This window comes from Zea mays, chromosome 1 (genome assembly GCF_902167145.1).
Source record: "Zea mays cultivar B73 chromosome 1, Zm-B73-REFERENCE-NAM-5.0, whole genome shotgun sequence".
Lineage (NCBI taxonomy): Eukaryota > Viridiplantae > Streptophyta > Magnoliopsida > Poales > Poaceae > Zea > Zea mays.
The window spans coordinates 196,311,308-196,323,134 of record NC_050096.1 but is presented as its reverse complement, the minus strand read 5'-3'; the positions used below and the strand labels follow the sequence as shown (position 1 = coordinate 196,323,134).

The following is an 11,827-nucleotide window of genomic DNA, read 5'->3' as shown; positions in this document are numbered from 1 at the left end:
GACGACAGAGCCGTACGTACGCCGGTGGATCGAGCGAGACGAGCACCTCCGCCCGCGATCGATTCAGAGCTTTGCTGCAATAATTCAGAGGCAAACTGGTGGCGGAAAGCAACGGGGCATCGGCAGCTAGCATTTGTGACGCACGCCGCCGCGAGGATACAGCCCGTCGCAGTCCACGCCACCCCCCGCAGACAGGCCGCAGTGCCTCACTCACCCTGGCCTCATGCATGTACATGGTTGCTTCCACTCCATCCAGCTTGCTACTCGGCCATCCAGCTCATACACATTACTACTTGAGAGAGATAGAGAGAGAGAGAGAAGCGCCGGTGATACTAATATCTGCACCATATGCATTATCTTATACACAAAAGTGACAGCTTCACTGTTCGGGTGATTGCTACGTACGCTATCGTCGGGGTGGCTGTGTTAATCAATCAAATTAATCGCCGGATCGAAAACGTTCAAAGAAATCACACGATCGCCCACCCCCTGGTTCACGCTACGGCGAGCGAAGAACTCGCCTCTCCAAGGGCAAGGAAGGGCCTACATGTACGGACTTGCTGTTAGCTATAGCTTCAGAGCTTCCGTCCCCGCCGCCGCCACCGCCGCTGGTGCTTTTGTACTTGTACCTCGAGTCTTCGCTATGTACAGGTCGCTCCCTCGGCCGTCGGCGGCTGGGTGTCGAGGCCCGATCAGAAGAACTCCATCTTCATGTGGCCCTCTTGTGGTTGAAGCTGACCTGTATCAGGCGGTAAGTTAGCTCTCAGCCAAACGGAGCGAAGATTCGGTACAGAGTTTCAGAGTTTTTCATCCCAAGGAGATCCTTGGGGTTTTTTCCCCTCTCTCTTTACCAACCATGGAAGCTTTGTGCTGAAGCTGAGGCCCCGTGCTCCTGGCTCTGCCCGTTGTCGTCGATGTGGAACACGCTCTGCAGGTCCTCCTCCTCCTCCTCCCAGTAGTTCCTTTGCTGAAGAATTTCAGTTTTTTTTCCCCGTCAGGATTCCCAGTGATTCATTCGATTCTTCAGCTCTATCCTCAAGCATCCTCAACTGGAGCTCACCTGCAGGTTTGTGCCGGCCGTTCCGTCCTGGAAACCGAACTGCCCGCCGGTAGCCTGGGACAGAGCCAGGTCCAGCGGGTTCAGGCCGCCGCACGGGTTCTCCAGGCCGTTCGGGACGAAGGACTGGAACACGTCCCCTTGCCCGCCGAACGGGAACCCCGGGCTGCAGCTCTCCAGCGAGAAGACCGAGCTCGCCGAAGCGCCGCAGGCCTGGAACATCTGGGTTTTGGTTGCCAGAGGCAGCGCCATGTGTGAGTACAAGTACATACAGGCGCACAGCTAGATGCTCGTTTGGAGGACTGGTCCATCACAGGAGGACATGATCACAAGGGGAAATCTTACGCTTACATCTTTTTGTAGGAGCGTGGGCAGGTTGCTCAGGTCCAGTGGGTTGACGGTTGCGAGCTTCATGGAGAGGAACTGGGGCCGGCAAAACAAACCAAGAAACAAACAAACAGTGAAATCAGTAAGAATTTCGAACGGTGAAGGTGAATGAACCCCATGCCGTTTGCAGCGGATGGTTTGAAGGGGGGGTGTAACGGGCTGTGCTGCTTACCTCGACCTGCCGTTGCAGCGACTGCACGTAGTTTATGATCTCGTCGAGCATCAGCGCCTTGCCGATCACCTGAACAAGCAGCATTTTGGGAAATAAAAAAGAGATGAGTTCCTGGTCTCCCCTCTCCCCTGTTCGTCGTTCAGGAACCGAACCAGCGATGGTTACCTACCTTGTTGCATCCTGGCACCAGGTCCTGAAGGACCTTCATCCTCTGGCTGATCCTCTCCCTTCTCACCTGTTACAATACACGAGACGGTTCAGCGAGACACCGAGATGGAGTTTGACTGGCTGGGTGGGTGGGAGGAGCAGCAGAGCACGTCAGCGAGTGCGATCAGAGCTACCGTACCCTCTCTGCGAGGCTGTGGCTGTCGGTAGCCTGCCCTCTCCTGGCCCGGACATGGACGTAGTCCCTGGGAGGCTCCACCGGCTTGGCATTCTTTCCCTTCACCGGCGGCGGCGGCTTCTGGTTCTGCGCGCCGCCGTCCTCGACGGAGCTGTCGCTGCCGGCCTGCTCCGGCTTGGGCAGCTTCACGGGGCTCCCCTCCTCCCCCTCGCCTCCCTCCGCCTTGCAGCACCTCTTGGCGTCCGGACCCTTCGGCTCCCCTGCCTGTGCCTGGACGGACACGGCACGAGGACGATGTCGGTGGCGCCGCCAAACGCGGGAACGGAGGCGAGGTCCGCGGCAAAAGCAATTCGAGCAGCGGAGTATAGAGACAGAAACAGACACGACACGCACCTGCGCAGATGGCTCCCTGCCTTTGCCCTTGGCCGCCGCCGCCGCGGGCGCCTTCCGCTTCTTGGCATTGGCGTCCTTCATCGCCGACGCCGGGTCCGACACCGACGACGCCTCCCGGGACCCGGCGAACTCGCCGCCGCCGCTCGCGGCGGGCAGCGGCGGGGGCAGCCCGAAGAGGCCCGCGGTGACGGCGAAGCGCTGCCCGCTGAAGCTGGACAGCCGCGCCGCGCGAGCCGCGAACCCCGGGTCGCCGCAGAACCTGTCCAGGCAGTCCTCCTCCTCCTCCCCGCCGAAGTCGAGCCTCGGCGACGAGCTTAGCAGGCTGGCAATGTAGTCGCCGGCGCCGGGTCTGCCCTCTTTCATCGTGGCCGCAACAGAGTGACCGGAGCCGAGGGCCGAGCGGATTTCCTGCGGTTGTTTCTCGGTGGTGGTGGATTTGGGGAAAGGCGCCTCCTTTAGGTGGCGAATCGGGAGCAGAGGGGGAGATTTTATAGCGGGTGCGGTGGGCGTGGATGGATGCTTGCGGGATTGGGCTATGGGCTGGAGGTCAAAGGCGTGGTGGTGAACTCTGAACTGGCGATGCTCCGCTGCAGCTGGAAGTGGAAGCCTTCTTTTGGTTTGGGAGAGAGAGAGAGACTTGGGTTGGGGGAGGAGGCTGCCTTTTTCTGGCTGCGCCATTGGCCACTGCGGTGCCCCTTTTAAGCCCCCTCCTCCCGCCGGCACCCTAACGGGTTCAGTACTTCCTCCGATAACGTAATTTCATTTATTTTATTTTATTTTATTTTTTACGTGCCTAACTTTTTTAGTTGTGACTATCAATATACGGGGAAAAAACATGTAGACGTAATCTCTACTATACTTAAAGCACCAGTTTCAACGGTCGTCGTGCGTCATTTATTTACGAAAACCCCCTCAGATTTTTTTTCAATTAACCCGCACTCACGTTCGCGTCCGCCGACCCTCGCACACACCGCCTCCCGCACGCATCGCAACCTCCACGCAACAAACGCCCCGCCCACTCCGCGTCTCCTCTATCTCCCAACTCCTAAGCCGTCGCATCCCTAGAGCTCCGCGTCCCAAGCCTCGCATGCGCGCCATTCGAGGTAACCAACCCCTTCTCTTCCGTTGTGCTGCAGGTGGAGTACGTGGCGCAGGAAGAGGCGGAGGAGAAGAAGGAAGCGCTCAACCCAAACTCGTGGTCGTCCACCAGCAAGTGCCACCACGTCTGAATCTCCGATTGCCCGCCGCCTTCGCCACGTGATCTCCGATTGCCCGCGCCGTGCTCGACGCCTCCATCCTTGCTCTGTCGTGGGTGGTCGCACCCTGCTCGGCGCGCACGCGGGGTGGCCTTCACCCCACCTTCCTCCGATTTGCACCAGCCGTGGCACTGCCACTGCACCAGCTCCGTTGTTGCCGTACACCATCGACGACGGCGTGGTATCTGCAGTGACCTCCAAGCCCGACCTCCCAAGGTAATGACGGTGTCTCTCCCCACCTGTACCTTGTACGCGCAATGATTGGGTTGGTGGGATGTAATTGTTTTTGTGGAAGGTGGGATTGGATGCCTTTGTTAAATCTATATCTAGAAACTGACCATCGTAATCATTGTGGAGTTGGCATGAATAAGCAAGATGCGAGCATGAAGAACTAAAAGAGGCAGTAGCTAAGATACTATGGCATATGACAAGGAACTATGCTGGTTGCATCTCCCAATGGTTGAACCATGAAGAACAGGTATAGAAATCAGAATCACAACCACAGCTGCTAATTCTATGTGCCAAGTGAACTAAAAAGCAGCTAGCACTCTAAACTCTAACCCATGTAAGAAGACCAATCAGGCTAGGTAGCATTAAAGAAAAATGGGAGAAAATCTTTCTCTTTTTTTAGGATAGGCTGAAGAAAATCCATAAACTTGAAAGCAGGGGAGAAATAGTCAAGGGGAAAAAGAGAAATAAGAATGCTTAGGTACATAGCTTTTGTTACCTCTATGATTCAGCAACCAGCACTTCCCATACTTCAAATTTTCAAAATTTGTAACTAAATACCTTATCACAGGAAACATGCTTAGCTGCTAAAGATGTTATGTCGTTTGATCTACTTAAGAAGAGTCTAATGTATCTATTGAACGCGATGGGAGTTCGTATCCGAAAAGTGTATGATGAGGTCAGAGGGTCGGCAATTCTTAATTCAAACTCATTCATATTCTGAAAGTAAACTAAAATGTTCTTGGTTTTAGGAATGGTCCTACATTTCTGTTGGATGGTCCTTACCAAACACAGATCAGAAAAATCTTGCATTTGGTGCTACAACAAGCATGGTGCATCCTGCAACCAGTACAGACGAATCATCAAGTTTTTACACACCAGTTTCCACCTAGCATATATTGACAACTTTTCACAAAATACATAGGGTACTTAGTGGTCAGATCTTTGTCTGGTGCTCCAAGATGGCAAGATATGCTTCTGTGATATCTGACATCGTAAGAAATTGAGTTCCTGAAGAATATTTGCTTGGAAATTCACAAAATTACATTCCATCAATGTTCGGTAAGCATTATTATGGTATTTATTCAACTTGGTTGGTTCTACTGTCTAAAGGTTCAGACAAGTTAGCAAAACTTTATGTGACCCACTATTATATGATGTTACAACATGGAGAATATTGTCGCCTCAAGAAAGGAAACACCAACAATCATTCTTCCTTTTTTGATTAGTGTTGGTAATCCAATTGAATAATGAGGCCATACAAAGATTTTTCGAAGCCTAGGGTGCCGTATCGATGAGTATGGTAAGGTTATTCTGAGCTTGTCAACCTCTTTCGACATGTATGGTAAGCTGAACTGTGCCAATTTCTAGCTTGTAAATACAACAAAAAGGATAAGTTGACTGCATGTTCATGTGCTCATGTGAAATGGACTACTGGGTGCTGCTAAGGATTGGGGTGACGGTCTATCATGGCATGGTGGAATAAGCATGTATTTTTGCATGACGCTTTGGTGGAAGCCGCAAAGGAGGAGGAGGCTCATTGAGGAGCATAATTTCATAGGCTACCAAGTAAAGTACTTGTGTCTTCTACTATGATTACTCACATTCCACGACTTGATAGTAGCTTAATCACTACTGAATGGCAGCAACTTTCACTCTTAGTTGTTCCTTGTTCCATCTCTGCATCATGTTCAAAGATCTCTCTATCTCTGTTTTCCCACCACCTTTTTCGAGGGAATGTGTTGTTTCTACTCTTTTGCACAACTCTCACGCAATTTCATTTAATGGCGCAACTCTACCATATGTGTTCGTTTATATGTGCAAAGCTTACATTTTGGATACTATGTGCGGGTGTAGCTGTTGTTTTTTCCTAGCTGTAAATATGTATTGCTGCTCTGTGCGTCTTCCCCTGATAACCGATTTAGTCAAATTATCTGAAGTTTATGTTCTCGTGAATTCAGTGCTAATAATCCCATGCCAAATTATCTAAAGCTTATGGTCTCCTTTATGTGAATCCAATGTTAATAATCCTATGTCAAATTATCTGAAGCTTATGGTCTCCTTTATGTGAATTTAGTGCTCATGTGCCAAATCATTTGAAGCTTATGGTCTCTTTTTATTATGTGAATTCAGTGCTAATAGTCCGGTGCCAAATATCTTCCATGAAATTCCAATGGCATGATTGTTGAAACGAATTTCCAATTTAAAATCTTCTACATGTGCAAGGAATTGACTCGGTTGCTTAAGCTTGTTTGGACTACATGCATTTTGGTACTTTTTTAATGAGACCTAGATCTATACAGGAGCAAGAGGTGGAAGTGTCCAGCGCTATATCTGCTTCGGCGTCGAGCTGCTCCTGTGCGTGACCTGCAAGTGCGACGTCCACAAGGAGTTTAGCTTCAACCACCGTGTCAGATCAGGTAGCTCATGTCCATCCTCATCTTTGGGTTTCAGGTTTTGCCTTACAATTCACTGTACAAGGTTAATCGCACCGAATTTTGAATCACACGATTATGTAGGTCGCCTCTCCTTCCCTCCTTTTTGTTCTGTTCTTCATTTTAATGTTATATGTGTTGACTAAATATTCTTCAGTGTTTGGTATCATTTTGTGACTTCGAGTTTAGAGGAGGAACCAATATTTGTCATACAAATGTGTTTTGTGTTTCTAAATGGAAGTATCTTTGAAAAAAATCAAGGAATTATTAGGGATGGATTGCACCCTTGAAATGATTATCAATTGAAATATGTTAACTTAGCTTTATGATTAGTATTATTGTAACACGTTTGAATATCTATCTTATTTAAACAAGATTCACGTATATAATATATAGAAACCGTAGCAACGCACGGGTATTTAACTAGTATCCTTTAGATGTACAACAAAGGCTATATGTATTCGAACAATTCGTCATCTTGAAGAAAGAATTGTACATATTGAGTGAAAAATACAAGACTGAGTTATACAGTACACTACCTATGGATCTTAGCTTATGTGATGGGTTTTAAAACTTCTACTCCCTCCGTTTCGTTCGCCCGTTCCGTACACTACGCAGATTTGTACATACAATTAGCACTTTGTTTAGAGAAAGAGGAGTAGATGCCGACCGTAATTATCCGGTTCCGGACTTGCAAATAAATCCGCCACGTTCTGTCCGATCCGAATCGTTCGCCCGTTCGAAGGCGGCGACACGAATCCATCGTCGCTAGGAAAAAAAAGACAAAGGAAAAAAAAAGGGAATGAACAAGCCGACGATGCAAAACCTAGCACGGCCGAGAGGCTATACAAAACTGACACTACTTTGTGCGAGCATGGCTGAGGCCTCGTCATTGATGTGTCAAGGACACTTTGAACCTTTTGCGTTTTCGGCAACGCTAGCTACGCACAGCCAGCCGATAGTGCGTGTAGGATACTGACGGACGGGGACGGTGAGGTGGACGTTATAGGTGCCGGCGTATCGCAAGAAACCATTACTTTTTACCCTTCTAAATCCTATAAACTCTTATATATTTCCCCGCACGTAATCTATACGATAATTAGATTTGTAGTCAGATTTTTAGAAAGAAAAAAAAAAACCCCCCGAATCAAACAGACAGACCCAGTGTATGAAGTAGACAACGCATGCATGCGGTTCGATTTCACCCTATCAAGTGCGCTTGTCGGAGCTGTTTATTTCTTGTCGTCGTGGGTCTTTCGCTATGCATGGCATGGCATGGGAGATCGATTTGGCCGCGCGCACCCCTTATCCTACTGAACTAGGCACAGCCAATGCAATGCAAGCTCCTTTCATATGCCATAACTCGTACTATAGTCGTAGTATATGGCCTTTAATCTGCGCTGTACTCCTCCTCCGTGCTGTTCCTTTGTTAGTTAATTAACGAACGCGGTTTATTACGTACGCTAGTAGAAAAGGTAGGGCGCCTGCGGCACTGGAAGCTCGGACGATGATAGATCCTGCGCCGAAACGAAAAGCTGCAGACGTGTCGATCGTGTGCAAGAAGACGTGCGTAGCGGTAGGCGGCCGGCACCGGCAGGCATTTATGCAGGCTATCTATCTAATCATATCGGGGCACTATTAGGCGCGATATATGCATGGTCGTTCTCCGCTGCGCCGCTTCTGCCCAACGTTCCATCGGCCTAGCTTGTCGTGCTCCTCGCATGGCGATATGGCCTTACTCGCCTCGTCCGGACCGTGCCCGATGATCGCTGCTGCCCTTTTACTAAATTTATTATTTTACCATCTTTTGCTAGCAGCACTGGTGGCAGAGCTTACTTAGCAGCGAATGCGTGGTTTTCGTAGCTCACACCGGCCGCCACGCATACACATTCTCTCTCCCGGTTTTTGTTTCGTTTTTTTTTTAATTTGTTTGTCAACGGCCGGACGCGAGAGCGAGGAAGGATCGAAAGAGCGAGGCCAGACCGCGAACATGCATGCATGGAGACGACGACTGACGGTACATGGAAATGGAATGGAATAATCTCTGGCAAGCCTAATCAAGGCTTTTAATATTTCTCTCTCTCTCTCTCCTCCCCGTTTAATTAATTTATTCTAATCGCCTCGGGATCGCTGCGTCGACGTTCACGACTCACATGCATGCAGCCAGTACGCGGCCATCATCAACAAACAACGCGATCAAACCTAAATAATCCCTCCCCAACCGCAACCGTGTTCTCACCAGCAGATAATAAATCCCATGCGCGCGGCCTTCTTTACAAAATAGACTTTTTGAAGGAAAGAAAAAAAAGGCTTATGATAAGGTAAAAACAGGACTTATTGCTTCAACAAAGTCTAACAACGAAAGGTTTCTCGTCCAAAGTTTCTCAGACAATAATCGAAGGCTACTAGCTACCACTGTTCACTGGCATGCAGCATGACCGTCTCTCTCTGTCTCATCGCATGCGATCGGTCGCTGCGCGTCTCAGCAACTACGTACCCCGGCCCGGCTGGAGGACGGGAGTCGTAGCTAGGGTGGGAGCCGAGGTGAGGTGAGGCTGGCTGGCCATGCCCATGCATGCATGCACACGGACACGGTTCTTGAGCACGTAGGTCCTGTTTGACACAACTTATTTTCAGCTTATTCGCAAATTTAATCAGAAGTTCTGCTAAATAGACAGCTTCTGTAGCAGCTTATCAGTTCGGCTGATTCTCATAATGAACTAAAAGCAGCTAACAAGCAGAAGCTGTTTTTCACCGGTTTCTCAAATAAGCTGTTTTTTTAACGAGCAGCAACAGCGACAGGGTCGTAAGGCCTTGTTCGGTTATTCCCATTATATATGGATTGGATGAGATTGGAAAAAATTAGAAGAACTTTGACTTCCTTTAAATTTAAACTCATCAAATCTCACTTAATATACATGGATTAAAAGTTAACCGAATAAACCATAATGTGAAAAAACGTTAGCTCAGCGACAGCGGGAGGCGCCGCACCGCTGGACAGATCTGCAAGGAATATAGTAGTGCGGACTAGGGCAGTAAAGAGAGGAGATTAGGGTTGGCCGGCCGCGACATCTATGAGGGTTGAGGAGGGTTCTACTTTAATAAGTACAAGGAGCTGTACTTGTTTATTCATTAGTCTGAAGAGAGAGAGAAAAACGGGGGGGGGGGGGGGGGGTCGGGTTCTTCCGTACTAGTATATGATATTGATATGTTTTTTTAAACTTAATTAACTCGTCTTCCTCGTCGAGCTCAATCATTCGAGCTGTAGCTCGGTCGGTCATGCCATGCAGCAGGGAGGAATAAAGGCCAGCCGAACTGTCGTTGTTCTTTTTCTCTTGTTTTTTTTAATATGACAAATAATTCAGGGGAGGGTGTGTGTGGGTGTGTGATTCCATTAGCAGTCTGCTTGCGTGGTCGTTGGATCTCAACTTACAGCATAAGTTTGGTGGATCTGGAACTTACTAGCTAGGCTATACTACTTTTATCAAGAAGAAGGTGTAGCGTAGCTAGTGATGATCGTAGACGGTAGAGAATAGTATTCCATTACCGGGGTAGATATATAGGGTGGGTCAATCATTGCTCCCTCGCCCTCGCTCTGTAAGAGAAAAAAAAAATCTTTCTTTGTCTACCAAGCTAGATTACTTTTATGAAAACTGAAATATTCGCAACAATTGCATCTCGATCGAGCTGAGTCAAGTTTCTAAGCCCTGTTTCAATCTCAAGAGATAAAGTTTAGCAGTTTTTAGGTACTTTTAGTCATTTGATGGTCTAAAAAGAAGAGTTAATGGTAGTGTAATAAAATTTAACATCTATTATCTCGTAACCTGCTCACGGGGTGCTAAAAGGAGGTAGACGTGGGCCAAGGAACCTCATTTTCCACCCATACCCTCTAACCTCATTCTCTCTCCGCATTAGGGGCATGTGTATCTTTTTATTCCAATATGGTAAACTTTATTAGATTAGTCCAAACACTCAAGGAGCTAAACTTTACCACTTCAATTCATATGGCTAAAGTTTAGCAGGAAGCTAAAATTTATCCTGTGAGATTGAAACGAGATTGTCGGAGAGGAAATCTCCAGCCGGGTGGCGGAGTGCACCCGCCCTAAATCCTAAGATGAGGAGGGGTCTAGGCGTTTTCTTTGTTAGTTGGAAAATGGGAGGAACACAAGAACACACAAGGATTTAGAGTGGTTCGGGCCGCCGGAGCGTAACACCCTACTCCACTCTGTGATGTATTGCTTGAGGGCTTGTATGAACTTGTGAGTGTTTGAGTGAGCTTAAGATTGGATATGTTTGTAACGTCGCATGCCTCCCCTTTTATAGCTGAAGGGGGGCATGCACAAAGGTACTGGGTCCCGACATGTGGGCCCAGGGACATAAAGAAAATAACACTTGGGGTTACAAATGTTTGCTGCTGGGGCAATCTTCTAGTGCCCTGACGCCCGAGATCTGCGTATCCTCAGCGAGCAGGGGAAGCTTCTTGTAGAAGGGATGATGAGTACAGTGCGCTGCTCGGCACGGGCGCACTGTTTGTCAACAGACTGGTCAGGCGCGTCGTCTGCTGGATGACCCTGACGTCGTCTGCCAGCGGATTGGACAGGACGCATTAAATGCTGAGAGGGCACGTCGCCCGCCAGCGCGGTGGCAGGCGGCGCGTCCTCTCCGCAATAAATACAGAGGCAGCGCGACTTTATGGGCCTTGCGTCAGACTTGTGTAATACTCAAAATTGTATACAAAGAATATATATAGTGAATTCCTTATTTTATGTGCCATATTTGCATCATAAAAAGAGCACACATATAATTGAGAGTGATTAATTAAAACCAATGATACCAAAATAAAAGAAAATGCATCATGTGGAGTTTATATGTTTGTGCATTAAATTAAATAATAAGTATAATAATAATAAGTTAATAATTTTTAGAAGTTGAATTAAAACCTAAATTTGGAAGTAGTGTAACACCCGGATTTTAGGGGTCCAAAACCCGGGCGCTAACATAAACACCAGGTATGCTGGGACCAAGTCTCACACATATGATGTAAAGTGGCACAGGATCGAATGTCACATCTTTATATATAACAGGAGTTCTATACAAAATAAATAATTACATTATAAGGAGACAACGGTCCAGCAACCCAAAGTTGACTGGGAGACGACGACCTAGACCACTCACGAACTCATCGCAGCATCCTCCATGAGCATCATCCTGCAGTACCTGGTCTTGACCTGTGGTGTATGTGAGACAGCAAGAGTGAGCTCACATACGTTCATCGCTCAACAAGTTGTGGGGAATAATGTGCATGAACTCGCCAAAGGTGGGAGCTCACGTGAAGTGTAAGGCTTACCAAAGAAGATGGTTAGAGCTGAGCATTGCTTTTAAAGTTGGTCCAAATTTTATTAGCAGTTACTAAGTATAAGTAAATACCAAACCCAATTAAGTAGTAGAACAAAAATAACAACTTCACCCGCGATGCAATGCATATGACAAATTGAATTTAGTTCCATAATTTAATCATCAGAGAGTCCTGAGCTGCTCATGACCGTGAGCTCGGCT

The 11,827-nt window shown here is 48.0% G+C and overlaps 1 protein-coding gene and 1 long non-coding RNA gene across 3 annotated transcripts; one reads left to right on the top strand and one right to left on the bottom strand.

Annotated features, from left to right (window-relative positions):
* Positions 1-313: 313 nt before the first annotated feature.
* Positions 314-3,190, bottom strand: LOC100193765 (uncharacterized). 2 transcript variants are annotated; one of them, XM_008657409.3, is made up of 8 exons: positions 2,353-3,190; positions 1,963-2,229; positions 1,786-1,851; positions 1,617-1,685; positions 1,409-1,480; positions 1,061-1,270; positions 856-967; positions 314-739 (listed from the first exon to the last, which is right to left on the bottom strand). In XM_008657409.3, exons 1-8 carry the CDS (start codon positions 3,028-3,030, stop codon positions 693-695), a joined length of 1,521 nt encoding a protein of 506 aa, XP_008655631.1. In that variant the 5' UTR covers positions 3,031-3,190; the 3' UTR covers positions 314-692. The 2 variants fall into 2 exon arrangements, with proteins under 2 accessions (XP_008655631.1, NP_001132323.1); NM_001138851.1 differs by having other exon boundaries at positions 329-739; positions 1,061-1,279; positions 2,353-2,923.
* A 235-nt stretch (positions 3,191-3,425) lies between these two features.
* Positions 3,426-6,420, top strand: LOC103642587 (uncharacterized). Its single transcript, XR_004855432.1, has 2 exons — positions 3,426-5,405; positions 6,140-6,420. It is a non-coding gene; the product is annotated as an uncharacterized lncRNA (long non-coding RNA).
* The last annotated feature ends 5,407 nt before the right edge of the window (positions 6,421-11,827 follow it).